The sequence below is a fragment of the Microcaecilia unicolor genome, chromosome 7 (assembly GCF_901765095.1).
Source record: "Microcaecilia unicolor chromosome 7, aMicUni1.1, whole genome shotgun sequence".
NCBI lineage: Eukaryota > Metazoa > Chordata > Amphibia > Gymnophiona > Siphonopidae > Microcaecilia > Microcaecilia unicolor.
Window position 1 is genome coordinate 116,250,448 of NC_044037.1, and position 18,308 is coordinate 116,268,755.

At 49.9% G+C, this 18,308-nt stretch overlaps 1 protein-coding gene across 2 annotated transcripts in view; it reads left to right on the forward strand.

Moving 5' to 3' along the window:
• Positions 1-18,308, forward strand: part of PRR14 (proline rich 14) — a 332,780-nt gene that overhangs the window by 175,274 nt on the left and 139,198 nt on the right. For both annotated transcript variants that reach the window (XM_030210463.1, XM_030210462.1), the window contains exons 6-7: positions 6,910-7,810; positions 14,812-14,974. In XM_030210463.1, the coding sequence (XP_030066323.1) occupies positions 6,910-7,810; positions 14,812-14,974 (1,064 nt within the window). The remainder of the gene's footprint in view (positions 1-6,909; positions 7,811-14,811; positions 14,975-18,308) is intronic.

The window sequence follows — 18,308 nt, forward strand, 5'->3', positions numbered from 1 at the left end:
CTCACAGCCTGGATGTTGAGAGCGTAGACTTTGCCTCTTTGGGTCTGTCAGAGGGTGTCTCCCGCATCTTGCTTGCTTCCAGGAAAGATTCCACTAAGAGGAGTTACTTCTTCCAATGGAGGAGGTTTGCCGTCTGGTGTGACAGCAAGGCCCTAGATCCTCGCTCTTGTCCTACACAGACCCTGCTTGAATACCTTCTGCACTTGTCTGAGTCTGGTCTCAAGACCAACTCTGTAAGGATTCACCTTAGTGCGATTAGTGCATACCATTACCGTGTGGAAGGTAAGCCGATCTCAGGACAGCCTTTAGTTGTTCGCTTCATGAGAGGTTTGCTTTTGTCAAAGCCCCCTGTCAAGCCTCCTACAGTGTCATGGGATCTCAATGTCGTTCTCACCCAGCTGATGAAACCTCCTTTTGAGCCACTGAATTCCTGCCATCTGAAGTACTTGACCTGGAAGGTCATTTTCTTGGTGGCAGTTACTTCAGCTCGTAGAATCAGTGAGCTTCAGGCCCTGGTAGCCCAGGCCCCTTATACCAAATTTCATCATAACAGAGTAGTCCTCCGCACTCACCCTAAGTTTCTGCCGAAGGTTGTGTCGGAGTTCCATCTGAACCAGTCAATTGTCTTGCCAACATTCTTTCCCCGTCCTCATTCCTGCCCTGCTGAACGTCAGCTGCACACATTGGACTGCAAGAGAGCATTGGCCTTCTATCTGGAGCGGACACAGCCCAACAGACAGTCCGCCCAATTGTTTGTTTCTTTTGATCCCAACAAGAGGGGAGTGGCTGTAGGGAAACGCACCATATCCAATTGGCTAGCAGATTGCATTTCCTTCACTTACGCCCAGGCTGGGCTGGCTCTTGAGGGTCATGTCACGGCTCATAATGTTAGAGCCATGGCTGCGTCGGTAGCCCACTTGAAGTCAGCCACCATGGAGGAAATTTGCAAAGCTGCGACGTGGTCATCTGTCCACACATTCACATCTCATTACTGCCTGCAGCAGGATACCCGACGCGACAGTCGGTTCGGGCAGTCAGTTCTTCAGAACCTGTTTGGGCTTTAGGATCCAACTCCACCCCCCGAGGGCCCTGTTTGTTCTGTTCCAGGCTGCACTCTCAGTTAGTTGGTAAATTTTTTAGGTCAATCTCAGTTATGTCCTCGCCGTTGCGAGGCCCAATTGACCATGGTTGTTGTTTTGAGTGAGCCTGGGGGCTAGGGATACCCCATCAGTGAGAACAAGCAGCCTGCTTGTCCTCGGAGAAAGCGAATGCTACATACCTGTAGAAGGTATTCTCCGAGGACAGCAGGCTGATTGTTCTCACAAACCCGCCCGCCTCCCCTTTGGAGTTGTGTCTTCCCTTGAAGTGTATTGTCTTGCTACATACTGGACTGGCCGGCTCGAGCCGGTTTCGGGCGGGAAGACGGCCGCGCATGCGCGGTGCGCGCGGGCGCGCGAGAGCTAGCAAAGGACTTTGCTAGGAAGATTCCGATTGGAGGGGCTGCCGAGGACGTCACCCATCAGTGAGAACAATCAGCCTGCTGTCCTCGGAGAATACCTTCTACAGGTATGTAGCATTCGCTTTTACTTATTTATTTATTTATTTGTAGCATTTGTATCCCACATTTTCCCTCCTATTTGCAGGCTCAATGTGGCTTACATTTGCCGTAATGGCGGTTGCCATTTCTGGGTAACAGCATTACAAATAGTATTGTGTTAAGGTTCATACATACATGGTAACATACATGGAACATAACATATATGGAACAGAACATGGTATATATATATATATATACCATGTGCATACATACATGGTAAATAATAATACGTTATGGTATTGCATGAAGGTTCCTGAGTAATAATTGGATTATAACCTACATCAGGTCATCGACTATAGAGAGACCTTATTTGACATAAGGTTTAAGGTGGTAGAGCTTGTCCTGTGATAAGATTTCGGTTTTGTATAGATCATGTATAGTGTTGTTGTTTAGTATTTAAGGTGGATGTTTATGGTATGCTTTCTTGAAAAGCTCTGTTTTCATTAGCCTTCGGAAAATGGTTAGGTCTTGCGTTGTGTTTATTGTCTTCGGTAGTGCGTTCCATAGCTGCGTGCAGATGTATGAGAAGCTGGTCGTGTAAGTGGATTTATATTTTAGCCCTTTACAGTCAGGATAGTGGAGATTGAGGAATGTGTATGATGATCTTTTTGCGTTCCTAATAGGCAGGTCCATTAGGTCTGACTTATAGGTCTGGGCTTCCCCGTAAATGATTTTGTGGACCAGGGTGCAAACTTTGAACGCAATTCGTTCTTTTAATGGGAGCCAGTGTAGTTTTTCTCTTAGGGGTTTGGCGCTTTCATATTTCGTTTTCCCAAATATGAGTCTGGCTGCTGTGTTTTGGGCGGTTTGAAGCTTCTTAATGATTTGTTCTTTGCATCTGGCATAGATGGCATTGCAGTAGTCTAGATGGCTTAGCACCATTGATTGTACTAGGCTGCGGAAAACTTCCCTTGGCAAGAAAGGTTTGATTCTTTTAGGTTTCCACATTGAGTAGAACATTTTCTTTGCTGTATTTTTCGCATGGTCTTCGAGTGTGAGATTTCGGTCAATTGTGACTCCCAGAATTTTCAGGCTGACTGAGACCGGGAGGATGTAGTCTGGGGTGTTTATGGTATTGGGTTTGTTTGTGTTATATTGTGAAGACAGGATGAGACATTATGTTTTTTCTGCGTTTAACTTCAGTTGGAATGCGTCCGCCCATGAGTTCATTGTTTGGAGGCTGTTTGTGATTTTGGTTATGTCTTGTTTGAACGGGATGTATATCATAACATCGTCTGCGTATATGTACGGGTTGAGTCCTTGGTTGGATAGCGATTTGGCTAACGGTGTCATCATTAAGTTAAAAAGGGATGGTGAGAGCGGTGATCCTTGTGCTACTCCGCATTCAGGTTTCCATGGTGTTGATGTTTTTGATTTGGAGATCACTTGATAGGTTCTTGTTGTTAAGAAGCCTGTAAACCATCTTAGTACGTTTCCTCCAATCCCAAAGTAGTCTAGGATGTTCGAGATTATTTGGTAGCTGACCATGTCTATCGCGCTGGACATATCGAATTGTAAGAGTAGCACATTGTTTCCAGTTGCAATTAGTTGCTTAAATTTGGTTATTAGAGTGGTTAGCACTGTTTCAGTGCTATGGTTGGATCGAAATCCTGACTGTGATTCATGTAGTATTGTGAATTTGTTTAGGTAATTGGTGAGTTGTTTGGTTACCATACCTTCCATTAGTTTTATTATCAGGGGAATGGATGCTACTGGTCGATAGTTGGATGTGTCATTTGATTTTTTTTCTTTAAGTCTTTGGGTATGGGCGTAAGTAATATATTTCCTTTGTCCTTGGGGAAACGTCCGTGTTGTAGCATGTAGTTCAGGTGTGATGTAAGGTCTGTTATGAAGCGTTTGGGGGCGAACCTTATTAGGCTACTGGGGCAAATATCCAGTTTGGAGTGGGTTTTGGAGAATTTGTTCAGTGCTTGAATGATGGTTTCTTCGGTTAGTAGATCAAAGTCATTCCAGGTTCGATCTGCTGGGTATTCTCCGGGAGTAGGGTCCTGGCAATCCATAAATTTTTCGTGATCATTGGTATTGTGTGGTAATGTGGATCGAAGTTTTATCATTTTCTCATTGAAGTATTTGGCAAGTTGGTCTGCCAGTGGGGTGTCTGTGCTGTCTGTGGTCACCTGTGTGGTGTCTATTAGTTTATTCACAAGTTGGTAGAGTTTGTGTGCGTCTTTGTAGTCTGGTCCTATTTTGGTCTTGTAGTATGCTCTTTTGGTTTGTCTTATTGTGTATTTGTATTTTCTTTGCATTTGTTTCCAAGCTTGGAGTGTATGGTCGTTCATTTTTTTGCCATGCACGTTCGAGTCTCCTGACTTGTGTTTTTAGTTTTTTCAGTTCATCGTTGAACCAGGGTATTGAGCTGTGTCTTTGTGTGTTTCTTGTTTGTAGTGGTGCAGTTTCGTCTAGTATGTTCCTGCATCTGTCGTCCCAGTTTTGGAGATAGTGTTTAGAGTCTGTCTGTACTAGCCATTCGTTTTTGTAGATCTGTTGCCAGAATGTATCTGGATCAATCTGTCCTCTAGTGGTGTAGGTTGTGCTTTCTTGTTTGGGGTGCGTGTCCTTTTTCCGCCATTGTAAGGCTGCGTTTAATTTATGGTGGTCTGACCATGGAGAGGCCGTCCATTTTGTATCTGTTAGTATAAAATTTGAGTCTAAGGAAAGTTTGTATGTGATGAGGTCAATTGTATGTCCTTTGACATGCGTAGCTTGCATATTAGGCAAGTTAAGGTCCCATAGTTGTAGGAAGTCCTTGCAGTCACGTGCATTGGTTGCATTAGGGTCTTCCAGATGTAGGTTTATGCCCCCTATTATGAGTAGGTTGGAGTTGTATACACATGTATTTGATATGAAAACCATAAAGTTTGATTGGCATTCTTGCCAATTTCCTGGCGGTCTATAAAACAGGACTACGTTTAGATGGTCGAGCAGGTTAACGTGGTGGATTCTAACTGAGGCAATTTCGAGTTTTGGTGTGATAGACTCCGCAGTTGTTGTTACGGTGAAGTGGGATCTGTGGATTAGAGCTATTCCACCTCCTCTTTTTTCTTTCCTTGTCCAGTGCGTAATTTTGTAGCCTGGTGGGCAGAGTTCTAGGATTATAGGGTCTTTGTGATCGTGGATCCAGGTTTCGCTGATGAGTACTAGGTCAAGATTGTCTGCTGTGATCCAGTCAGTTATTGTTGTTGTTTTATTTACTACTGATCTGGCGTTTATGTATCCCACCTGAATTGTTTGGTAAGGGTCTTTTATGTTCGTAGTTGTGATGATTTTCTTAAGTTGTCTGTTCTCTTGTTGTGTAGGTTTATGTCCTTTCTTTCCTTTATGGTATGTTTGTCCCCACGGGGTAGTTTTTCCATTGTTTTGATTATTGTTGTTTTGGTGAGGTGTGGTGTGGTGTGCCCAATTGTTTGTTTGTTTTTTTCAATCCCAATAGGAGGGGAGTTGCCATCGGAAAACGCACCATCTCAAATTGGCTAGCAGATTGCATTTCCTTCACTTATGCCCAAGCTGGGCTGACTTTAGAGGGCCATGTCACGGCTCATAATGTCAGAGCCATGGCTGCGTCAGTGGCTCATTTGAAGTCATCCTCCATTGAAGAGATTTGCAAGGCAGTGACGTGGTCATCAGTCCACACATTCACATCTCACTACTGCCTTCAGCAGGATACCCGACGCGACAATCGGTTTGGGCAGTCTGTGCTGCAGAATCTGTTTGGGATTTAGAATCCAACTCCACCCTCCTAGGCCCATTTCTGTTTTGTTCCAGGCTGCACTCTCACTTAGCTGTGTTTCTTTCAGGTCAATCTAAATTATGTCCTTACCATTGCGAGGCTTAATTGACCAGTGTTTATTGTTTTGCGCGAGCTTGGGAGCTAGGGATACCCCATCAGTGACAATATTCAGTCTGCTTGTCCTCGGAGAAAATGAAGATACATACCTGTAGCAGGTATTCTCCGAGGACAGCAGGCTGAATTTTGTCACAACCCACCCTCCTCCCCTTTGGAGTTGTTTTCTCTGTCTATATGTTTTTTTGGTTTTTACTAACTGAACGTGACACGCTCGCTTTGCCAGCGGGAAGCCCCTCACACATGCGCAGTGCATCTGGGTCCGCGCGACGTCGCTTTCCCGAATGTTCTATGCTTTGAGGAAAGTTCCACTCTCCTGGGGCCGTCGCAGACAACAACCCATCAGTGACAATATTCAGCCTGCTGTCCTCAGAGAATACCTGCTACAGGTATGTATCTTCATTTTCTCTGAGGACAGCAGGACTTGAATCCTCACAGCCTTCTCAAGGAGGAGTTGTATTCTTCCAGCTAGTAAAAGACTGAGGAAGCCCCACATGACAGCAGCAGGCAGGAACAGGCACACATGGGCAATAAGCAGCCCAAACACTTCAAGAAAAGTTGCTGAGGTACTTTTTCCCGTGCTGTGCTCTATCGGTGACATTACCTATGTGTGAGGATTCAAGTCCTGCTGTCATCAGATAAAGTTACTACAGATAAGTAACTTCATTTTATGTGCTCAGTTTTGTCTCTGCATGTAGTTTTATCTCTGTGTGTAGTCCTGCCTCTTTCTGTCTGTGTGTGGGTGGGGGGTGCATCTGTTACGTACATGTGGTTCATGGTTTATTAATTTTAATATGCAGCTTTTTGAGAACAATGGCAAAGTGGTTTACAAAAATCAAAAACAGAGAGAGAGACAAAGGAACTACAATATGTGATGATAAAGAAAAGAGAGTAGAAAGGATAGAGATTGAAGTTAAGTGTGCGACACTTGATCAGGCCAATGTTGAACAATGTTCTTGGGAAAGGTGGTCTGTGCAATCATGTAGAAAACAAATGTTTGTGAATACTGGAGGAGGCAGTGGGTGTACTGCCTCCCCCTCCAAAAACTGATTTTTCTTAGAGGTTAGGTGATAGGGATACAAAGCTAAAAATGTGGAAATCCACATACCCTATATTCGCTGAAAAAAATAAGAAAGGTGTTTTGTGGCTTTCACTAGGCCAGTTAACTTCCATTTACACCAACTGTCAGTTCTGTGAAGTAAGGACGTAGTAGAAGCAGGTGGGGAAGGAGCCCTGCTCACGGCCGTACTGTCTTTATGGATTTCATTTTGTGTAGCTGAGAGAATGTTATTTTTTCTTTTTTTTTTTTTTTTTTATCTTGAGACCTAGGCAAGGTGATTGCAGTGCCAAAATCATAAGAAAGGAACTGGGGGTCCCCAGTAGTTAGAAGTAATATAGGGTGAGAAATCTTTTCCTCAACCTTTAACCTCTGTCTTCTTGACTTTCCCAGAATCCTCCAACAACGAGAGAGCAACACCTGAGCTTCGACTCCTGACTCCACCAGTGGGGGACAGTTCACCCCAGGAAACAGGAAGCAAGTGTTACCAAGGCTGGCGAATTGGCCCCCTATTCCACAGTATGCGCTGCAAGCTGGAGACCTTTGCTGAAATTCTGCTTACTCCTGTCAAGAACAAGTGGGCCCTTTCTGATCCTACCAGTGACCCCACACATTCTGATTCTCCGTTACCTACTGCCTCAGGGGCAACTTCCTCTCCTCTGAGAGAAGCCAACTTATACACTGAGGGAGAAGGGACAGCAGTTCTCCATGAAGAAGTGATTGTCCAGGATCCTCTTCCAGGAGCCCAAGTCAGCCCTGGTCAGCCAGGCATGAACATTGAAGTTAAAATCGCCATCTCTGAGCCCCAGGCATCATCATCTTCCCTTTCCTCATCTTCTTCCATCCAGGACTTTAAGATCCTTCACAGCAGGATGAGAAGGAGGGAGGGTGGGGAGGTCAGCTGCCGGCCACCCATCCACCAATGGAGGTCACAGAGTTCCTGGCAGGAGTGGAGCTCTGCAGATAATGAACAAGAGCCTACAGGTGACCCACGACCCCTGCTGTTTCAACCCCGCCTGGGCCGCAGCTACTCCTGCCCCAATTTCCCTTCTGTAGCCTCTTCCCCTACTTCCTTTTTGATTGCAGGCTCCCTCCGGCCCCAACCAGGTCGGCAGCGGCGGCACACGATATGCAGTGTGGAGGTGAGCCGGGAATTGGGGTATAACACCTTTACTTTGCCTTGCCTGAAGAAGGAGATCTTTCCCTTTTCCACTGGTGGAACCCCTCCTGTCATGAGCCTGCCCCACTCTGAACCTTCACCTGTGGAACCTAGCTTGGAGCATGTGCAATCCAGGTAACTCTTGTGCATGCCCTTTTTTGTCAGTGTATATGTTTTTGTCTACTGATGTGAGTCTGTATGGGTCTCTTTCAGTTAATAGCTGCATCTGCAAGCATATTTCTGCCCCTCTGTTAGTTACCTGTTTCTATTGCTTTTTCTTTTGGTGTCTTTCCATTTTTGTAGAGTCTGCATGTATCTCTGTCTTTCTGTCTCTGTTCTTTTTCTCTCTCCCTCTCTTTTTATGTGTATCTTTGAATGCCATTCTGCTAATCTGTCCCTTTGTTTGCGTATGTCTTCCAAATGTCTGTGTGCATGTCTCAGTGTCACTGTATCATTTTTCATCTGTGAAGATGTGGAGGGTGGAGTTAATAGGGGAATAAAATGATCTAGTAATTTATATTTTAAAAAACTGTCTTCTATAGTGACCTTCAAAACGTAACTGGAATGGAGAAGTTTACAGCTTTTGATTGGCAGTATCGGGTTAGGGAAGTTAGAATACGCACTCCAGCTTTAGTGATCACCATGTTCTGGTCACACGTTTACCATAGCAATTTCTTCCAGGGAACTGGCATTATAGACTAAAGAGAGTGTGAATTTTTTAATTCTCCGAGGACAAGCAGGCTGCTTGTTCTCACGATTGGATGACGTCCACGGCAGCCCCAGGATCGGAAGATCTTCCTAGCAACCAAAGTTTGCTAGCTTTTGTGTGTCTTGCGCGAATCGCGCATGCGCGACTGTCTTTCCGCCCATAGTGCGAACGTGCTCCCCAGTCTCTCTTTTTCCGCGGTTCAGAACGGCCGTATATCGTTCGTTCTCTGCCCCAGAGAGGCCTTCACTGCGTTCTTCGCCGCGTTTTTCGCATTTTCGGCTTGTTTCTTCACTCTCGTGTGTTTCTTTCAAAAAAAAAAGTTTTGGTTTGTTTCCGTTTACTTTCGTAGAAGTTTCCCGTAAGTTTTCTTTCTTTGGCGTGAGTGGCTTTTTTTTTGCCGCCCGTACGGGTCTTTTTCCCCTTTTTGGTGCCCTTTTTTCGGCATCATCACGTTTGACCTTGCCGGCGTGATTTTTCCGCCCATGTCATCGAAGCCTACCAGCGGCTTCAAGAAGTGCACGTGGTGCAGCCGGACGATCTCGCTCACTGATAGGCACATTTCGTGTCTTCAGTGTCTCGGGGCTGGTCATCTCCCTAACGCGTGTACTTTATGCCTCCAGCTCAAGAAGAGGACTCAGGCGGCGTGATTGGCTCAGTGGAAGGTTCTGTTCGGAGCCTTGTCCGGTCCTTCGATGTCAGCGGAGCCAGCAGTACCGAGGTCATCGCCGGTATCGATGTCGGCATCGGAGGGTGCATCAACGTCCGGAGCGCAGGTGATGGCTGTCCAGAGGTCCCATGCTGGTAGCAGTGAGCCATCAAGTGGGTCTCCACCTGCCTTGAGGGCTCCTGCGGTACAGACCCCCCGGGACCGACCACCTTCGGACCCGGCCCCGAGGAGACGTCTGGATTCCACGGCGTCCTCTTCGGTACCGGGAGGTACCACTGGCGTTCTTAGAGCGAAGGCGAAGAAGCATCGCCATCGGTCGCCTTCCTGACACAGTACTGAGAGCTCCGGGACAACGAGGGATTCGGTACCCGCAAAGCGTTGACACCGGGAGGACCGCTCACCCTCCATACAGGAGGTGTCGATGCACTCTGGTCTGGACAGCCCGGTACCGCCTCCGTGCCCCAGACAGGTTCTGACTTCGTCGCCGGTGCCTTGCTCGACAGCCACGCTGGACGAGCGCCTCGAGGCCATTCTTCCAGGGATCCTGGAAAGGCTGCTGTGTTCATCTGCTCCGGTACCGTCGGTGCCTGCGCCGCGGTACCGTTGAGAGATGCGGCAGTTGGCTCTCCGCCCGTGGTGAGGACAGCGACGCCATTACCGCTTGCGGCATCGGCCTCTGCTGCCACCCAGGTTGACTCCCCGTCGACGTCACTGGAGGGAGCTTTGTCGCCGGCGGCGCGGGAGTCTTCTTCTCGGCACCACCATCGAGGACCTAGTTCCTCAGCGTCGAGACGGGCTCAGCTTCGGACCGAAGTTCGTGAACTGGTGTCCGATACCAAGGGTGAGGCCTCGTGGGAGGCAGAGGAAGACCCAAGATATTTCTCTGACGAGGAGTCTTGTGGCCTTCCTTCTGATCCCACTCCTTCACCAGAGAGAGAGCTTTCTCCCCCGGAGAGTCTGTCTTTCTCGTCATTTGTCCGGGAAATATCTACGGCCATTCCCTTCCCAGTGGTTACTGAGGATGAGCCCAGGGCTGAGATGTTCGAGGTCCTGGACTATCCTTCGCCACCTAAGGAGTCGTCCACTGTTCCCCTTCATGATGTCCTGAAACAGACATTGATGGCGAACTGGGCAAAACCATTAAGTAACCCCATGATTCCCAAAAAGATTGAGTCCCAGTATCAGATCCACAGGGACCCGGAATTGATGAAGACCCAGTTGCCTCATGACTCTGGCGTTGTGGATCTGGCTCTCAAGAAAGTCAAGAGTACTAGAGATTATGCCTCGGCGCCCCTGGGGCGGGAGTCTAGGACTCTTGGACTCTTTTGGGAGGAAGGCCTACCATTCTGCTATCCTCGTGTCCAAGATCCAATCCTACCAGCTCTACACAAGCATCCACATGTGGAACAATGTGTGGCAGCTGACGGACTTGGTCGATAATCTCCCGTCGGAGCAGGCCAAGCCTTTTCAGGAGGTGGTCAGGCAGCTGAAGGTGTGTCCTAAATTCCTGTCCAGGGGTGTTTACGACACTTTTGATGTTGCGTCCAGGACCGCTGCTCAGGGTATAGTGATGCGCAGACTCTCATGGCTGCGTGCCTCTGACCTGAGAATAGAGTCCAGCAGCGGACTGCGGATGCTCCTTGCCGGGGGGGGGGGGGGAGGGGGGTTAACATTTTTGGTGAGCAGGTCGAACAGGTGGTAGAGCAGCTCCACCAGCGGGACACCGCATTCGACAAGCTCTCCCACCGGACGCCTTCAGCATCTACCTCAACAGGTAGACGTTTTTATGGGGGCAGGAGGAATGCTCCTTACGCTTATAATAAGTGTAGGTACAATCCACCTGCCCGCCAGCCTGCTCAGGCTAGGTCCCAGTGCGCTTGTTCGTGTCAACAGCGTGCACCTCCTCAGGCCCCTGCAGCTCCTCAGCAAAAGCAAGGCACGGGCTTTTGACTGGCTCCAGGCGAGCATAGCCGAGATAAGTGTCTGTGCCGGACGACCTGCCGGTCGAAGGGAGGTTAAAGTTTTTTCACCAAAGGTGGCCTCTCGTAACCTCCGACCGTTGGGTTCTTCAAATAGTCCGGCTAGGATACGCACTCAATTTGATCTCACCTCCAAATTGCCCTCTGGGAGCTCAGTCTTTCAGCTTCCAGCACAAGCAGGTACTTGCAGAGAAACTCTCCACCCTTCTCAGCGCCAGTGCAGTCGAGCCCGTGCCACCAGGGCAGGAAGGGCTGGGATTCTATTCCAGGTACTTTCTTGTGGAAAAGAAAACAGGGGGGATGCGTCCCATCCTAGACCTAAGGGCCCTGAACAAATATCTGGTCCGAGAAAAGTTCAGGATGCTTTCCCTGGGCATCCTTCTTCCCATGATTCAGCAAAACGATTGGCTATGCTCTCTGGACTTAAAGGATACTTATACTCACATCCCGATACTGCTAGCTCACAGGCAGTATCTTCGATTCCGTCTGGGAACACTGCATTTTCAGTACTGTGTGCTACCCTTTGGTCTCACCTCTGCACCCAGAGTGTTCACGAAATGCCTGGCAGTAGTGGCAGCGTCTCTACGCAGACTGGGAGTGCATGTGTTCCCTTATCTCGACGATTGGCTGGTAAAGAACACCTCGGAGGCAGGAGCTCTACAGTCCATGCAGGTGACTATTCAACTGCTGGAGCTACTAGGGTTTGTGATAAATTATCCAAAGTCCCACCTTCTCCCAGTTCAAAGACTAGAATTCATAAGAGCTCTGCTGGACTCCCAGACTGCTCATGCCTACCTCCCCGAGGCCAGGACAGACAATCTTCTGTCCCTGGTTTCCTGGGTACGAGCGTCTCAGCGGATCACGGCTCGGCAGATGTTGAGATTGCTCGGCCACATGGCCTCCACAGTTCACGTGACTCCCATGGCCCGTCTCCACATGAGATCAGCTCAATGGACCTTAGCTTCCCAGTGGCATCAAGCTGCGGGGGATCTGGAAGATGTGATCCAGTTGTCCACAGTTTTTCTCAAATCCCTACATTGGTGGACAATTCGCTCCAATTTGACCTTGGGACGTCCCTTTCAAATTCCTCAGCCGCAAAAAGTGCTGACTACGGATGCGTCTCTCCTGGGGTGGGGAGCTCATGTCGATGGACTTCACACCTAGGGATGTTGGTCCCTCCAGGAGACAGGTTTTCAGATCAACCTCCTGGAGTTACAAGCGGTCTGGAACGCGCTAAAGGCTTTCAGAGATAGACTATCCAACCAAATTATCCAAATTCAGACAGACAATCAGGTTGCCATGTATTACATCAACAAGCAGGGGGGCACTGGATCTCGCCCCCTGTGTCAGGAAGCCGTCGGGATGTGGCTTTGGGCTTGCCGTCATGGCATGTTCCTCCAAGCCACGTATCTGGCAGGCGTAAACAACAGTCTGGCCAACAGATTGAGTAGGATAATGCAACCGCACGAGTGGTCCCTCAACTCGAGGGTTGTCCGCAAGATCTTCCAAGCGTGGGGCACCCCCTTGGTAGATCTTTTTGCCACTCAGACCAATCACAAGGTCCCTCAGTTCTGTTCCAGGGTCACGACAGACTAGCGTCGGATGCCTTTCTCCTACATTGGGGGACAAGCCTTCTATATGCGTATCCTCCCATTCCTCTAGTAGGTAACACTTTGCTGAAACTCAAGCAAGACCGTGGAACCATGATCCTGATTGCTCCTTTTTGGCCCCGTCAGATCTGGTTCTCTCTTCTTCTGGAGTTGTCCTCTGAAGAACCGTGGAGATTGGAGTGTTTTCCGACCCTCATTACCCAGAACGAGGGGTCGCTTCTACATCCCAACCTCCAGTCTCTGGCTCTCACAGCCTGGATGTTGAGAGCTTAGAAGTTGCCTCTTTGAGCCTTTCAGAGGGTGTTTCCCGGGTCTTGCTTCCAGGAAAGATTCCACGAAAAAGTGTTATTCTTTTAAATGGAGGAGGTTTGCCATCTGGTGTGACAGCAAGGCCCTAGATCCTCGTTCTTTGTCCTACACAGTCCCTGCTTGGATACCTTCTGCACTTGTCTGAGGCTGGTCTTAAGACCAACTCTTTAAGAATTCATCTTAGCGCAATTAGTGCTTTTCATTATCGTGTAGAGGGTAAGCCTATCTCTGGACAGCCTTTAGTTGTTCGCTTCATGAGAGGTTTGCTTTTGTCAAAGCCCCCTATCAAGCCTCCTACAGTGTCATGGGATCTCGATTTCGTTCTCACCCAGCTGATGAAACCTCCTTTTGAGCCACTGAATTCCTGCCATCTAAAGTACTTGACCTGGAAGGTCATTTTCTTGGTGGCAGTCACTTCAGCTCGTAGAGTCAGTGAGCTTCAAGCCTTAGTAGCTCATGCTCCTTATACCAAATTTTATCATAACAGAGTAGTCCTCCGCACTCACCCTAAGTTCTTGCCGAAGGTGGTGTCAGAGTTCCATCTTAACCAGACAATTGTCTTGCCAACATTCTTTCCCCGTCCTCATACCTGCCCTGCTGAACGTCAGTTGCACACATTGGACTACAAGAGAGCATTGGCCTTCTACCTGAAGCGGACAAGCCCACATAGACAGTCCGCCCAATTGTTTGTTTCTTTTAACCCCAATAGAAGGGGAGTGACTGTCGGGAAACGCACCATCTCAAATTGGGTAGCAGATTGCATTTCCTTCACTTATGCCCAAGTTGGGCTGACTCTTAAGGGCCATGTCACGGCTCATATTGTTAGAGCCATGGCAGCATCAGTGGCCCACTTGAAGTCAGCCACAATTGAAGAGATTTGCAAGGCTGCGACGTGGTCATCTGTTCACACATTCACATATCATTACTGCCTACAGCAGGATACCGACGCGACAGTCGGTTCGGGCAGTCGGTGCTGCAGAATCTGTTTGGGGTTTAGAATCCAACTCCACCCCCCTATGCCCATTTTTATTCTGTTCCAGGCTGCACTCCCAGTTTAGTTATAGTTGTTTATGTCAATCTCAGTTATGTCCTCGCCGTTGCGTGGCCCAATTGACCAGTGTTTGTTGTTTTGAGTGAGCCTGGGGGCTAGGGATACCCCAATCGTGAGAACAAGCAGCCTGCTTGTCCTCGGAGAAAGCGAGGTTACTAACCTGTAGCAGGTATTTTCCGAGGACAGCAGGCTGATTGTTCTCACAAACCCGCCCTCCTCCCCTTTGGAGTTGTGTCTTCCCTTATCTTTTGCTTTTCACTGGACTGGGGAGCACATTCGCGCTACTGGCAGGAAGACGGTCGCGCATGCGTGATTCGCTCGAGACACGCGAGAGCTAGCAAACTTCTGTTGCTAGGAAGATCTTCCGATCCTGGGGCTGCCGTGGACTTCACCCAATCGTGAGAACAATCAGCCTGCTGTCCTCGGAGAATACCTGCTACAGGTTAGTAGCCTCGCTTTTTTTTAAATACAAGTATCACATAATCAAGAAAGGTGAAAATATTGAGAAGAGAGAGAGGTACAGCTTACACAGCACAGTCTATCACAGCAGTGAGGACCAGTTCTTTTATTTTTATCTGTCTTAGATTTGTTTTAAATCTAGGATGATTATGTATAGTTTTTGTTTTATACTGTATTCTGCTATGAGAGTTCATTAGTACAGATTATAAATTACATCAGTGATGATCATGATGGGTGGTAATCTTTAAGGGTGTTTGCTGATAACACAGTGATATACTATATGGTGATTGCAGAACTCTGTGGAAGTAACAGCAGTGTGACACTGCACCTTTATTCTTGTTTTCTGATACAGGATCAGTTCTCTACACCAAGTGACACCCCACAGAGGATCCAGGACCTGGGGTTCTTTTGACCACAGGCAGCCAGGCCCCTCAAATTCTGAGTCACTTACAAAGGAAGGGCAACTGAGCCTACAAATTCTAGAGGAGTCATCACTGTCTGACTCTGAAATTAAGGTATGGACTTGCAGACATGAGAGCCAATGAGGGAGGAGGAGGAGGAGAAGCAAGACTGGGCCTTAGAAATCCTGCAAGGAAAAGACAAGGGCAAGGCTGGGTGCCAGAGAACTTGTGAAATGGCTATGTAGCTTTGTGTATTCTTCCTCAGTAGGAATAATTTTCTCCGAGGACAAGCAGGCTGCTTGTTCTCACTGATGGGTGACGTCCACGGCAGCCCCTCCAATCAGAACACTTTCTAGCAAAGTCCTTTGCTAGTCCTCGCGCGCCGATGCGCACCGCGCATGCGCGGCCGTCTTCCCGGCCGAACCGGCTCGTGCCGGCCAGTCTTCTTTTGTCCGCGCTCGGTACGGTCGTGTTTCGCCGTTCGCGCCCCAAAGTTGACCTCGCGCGTCGTTTTATCGACTTCGTTTAAAAAAAAAAAAAGGTGTCGCAAGGAGACCTTTACGGTTTTCTCCCTTCCCGTACTTCCAGTCTTTGCCCCGGTAAGTTTTCTTTCGTCGTCGGGGTAGGCCCTATTTAGGCCTCGGTCAAAGTTTTCTTCCCCCTATTTTTGCGGTGCCATTTTCGCCATTTCGAGTTTTGATCTCGCCGGCGCGATTTTTCCGCCCATGGCATCGAAGTCTTCCAGCGGCTTCAAGAAGTGCACCCAGTGCGCCCGGGTAATCTCGCTCACTGACAGGCACGCGTCGTGTCTTCAGTGTCTGGGGGCTGGGCACCGCCCTCAGGCCTGTAGTCTGTGTTCCCTTTTACAAAAGCGGACTCAGGTAGTGAGGTTAGCCCAGTGAAACATTTTGTTCTCGGGCTCTTCGTCGGCATCGGCACCGGGAGTATCGACTGCTTCGACGTCGGCGGCGCCTGGACCTTCATCTTCGCCCCCGATTGCATCGAGTGCATCGAGGCATCGGCCCTCTGCATCGGGGCGACATCGGAAGGCTGCGTCGGCGTCGGTATCGAGACCTCCTCGGCTGCTGATGTCGTCGGACGGTGGTGCTTCGTCTGGAGTGCAGGTGAGGGCTGTCCATTCCCCTGCTGGTGGCGGTGAGCCTTCGGGTGGGTCTCCCCCCATTCCGAGGGCTCCTGCGGTACAGCCCCCCCGAGACCGACCTCCTTCGGTCTCGGCCCCGAGGAAGCGACGGCTGGATTCTACGTCCTCCTCGTCGGTGCCGGGAAGCTCCGGTGACATGCTTCGTCCCAAGAAGTCGAAGAAGCATCGTCACCGGTCCCCTTCCCGTGTCGGCACCGAGAGCTCTGGGTCGCCGAGGGAGTCGGCACCCAGTAGGCATCGGCACCGAGAGGACCGCTCGCCCTCTGTTCAAGAGGTGTCGATGCGCTCCCCTTTGGACAGCCCGGAACAGCCTCCACACCCGGAACAGACTCTGACCGACGCCTGCATCGGCTTACATGCCTTTTTCTACAGCCGCTCTGAACGAGAGTCTCCGGGCCGTTCTCCCAAAGATCCTGGGAGAGCTGTTGCGCCCTACCCCTCCGGTACCGGGGGTGCTTGCGCCACCGGTACCGTCGAGCGAGGCGCCGGCTGGCCCATTGCCCGGGGTGAGGTCTCCGGCGTCGGTGCTGCGTGCGGTACCGACTGCGGTAGCCTCCCAGGAAGGCTCCCCGACTACGTCGGCGGAGGGAGCTTCGCCGGTGCGGGCGAGGAAGTCTACCTCTCGACGCTCCCACCGTGGCCGTGGTTCCACGGAGTCGAGCCGGGCACGGTTGCAGACACAGGTCCGTGAACTTGTGTCTGACACCAAGGGTGAGGCCTCGTGGGAAGAAGAAGAAGACATCAGATATTTCTCTGACGAGGAGTCTGAGGGTCTTCCTTCTGATCCCACTCCCTCTCCTGAAAGACAGCTTTCTCCTCCCGAGAGCCTGTCTTTCGCTTCCTTTGTCCGGGAGATGTCTACGGCCATCCCCTTCCCGGTGGTTGTGGAGGACGAGCCCAGGGCTGAAATGTTTGAGCTCCTGGACTATCCTTCTCCACCTAAGGAAGCGTCCACAGTACCCATGCATCATGTCCTCAAAAAGACATTGCTGGCGAACTGGACCAAGCCATTAAGTAATCCCCACATCCCCAAGAAGATTGAGTCCCAGTACCGAATCCATGGGGACCCAGAGCTGATGCGCACTCAGTTGCCTCACGACCTTGGAGTTGTGGATTTGGCCCTAAAGAAGGCCAAGAGTTCTAGGGAGCATGCTTCGGCGCCCCCGGGCATAGACTCTAGAACCTTGGACTCCTTTGGGAGGAAGGCCTGCCATTCTTCTATGCTCGTGGCCAAAATTCAGTCGTACCAGCTCTACACGAGCATACACATGCGGAAAAATGTGCGGCAGTTGGCGGGCTTGGTGGATAAGCTCCCCCCTGAGCAAGCCAAGCCTTTTCAGGAGGTGGTCAGGCAGCTGAAGGCGTGCAGAAAATTCCTGGCCAGAGGGGTGTATGACACCTTTGATGTTGCGTCCAGGGCCGCTGCTCAAGGTGTGGTGATGCGCAGACTCTCATGGCTGCGTGCCTCCGACCTGGAGAATAGAATCCAGCAGCGGATTGCGGACTCGCCTTGCCGTGCGGATAATATTTTTGGAGAAAAAGTCGAACAGGTGGTAGAGCAGCTCCACCAGCGGGACACCGCATTCGACAAGTTCTCCCGCCGGCAGCCTTCAGCCTCTACCTCTACAGGTAGAAGATTTTTTGGGGGAAGGAAGACTGTTCCCTACTCTTCTGGCAAGCGTAGGTACAATCCTCCTTCTCGACAGCCTGTGGCCCAGGCTAAGCCCCAGCGCGCTCGCTCTCGTCAGCAGCGTGCGACTCAGCAAGGCCCCTCGGCTCCCCAGCAAAAGCAAGGGACGAGCTATTGACTGGCTCCAGCAGAGCATAGCCGACATACAAGTGTCAGTGCCGGGCGACCTGCCAGTCGGAGGGAGGTTGAAAGCTTTTCACCAAAGGTGGCCTCTCATAACCTCCGATCAGTGGGTTCTCCAAATAGTCCGGCAAGGATACACCCTCAATTTGGCCTCAAAACCTCCAAATTGTCCACCGGGAGCTCAGTCTTACAGCTTCCAGCACAAGCAGGTACTTGCAGAGGAACTCTCCGCCCTTCTCAGCGCCAATGCGGTCGAGCCCGTGCCATCCGGGCAAGAAGGGCTGGGATTCTATTCCAGGTACTTCCTTGTGGAAAAGAAAACAGGGGGGATGCGTCCCATCCTAGACCTAAGGGCCCTGAACAAATATCTGGTCAAAGAAAAGTTCAGGATGCTTTCCCTGGGCACCCTTCTCCCCATGATTCAGGAAAACGATTGGCTATGCTCTCTGGACTTGAAGGACGCCTACACGCAC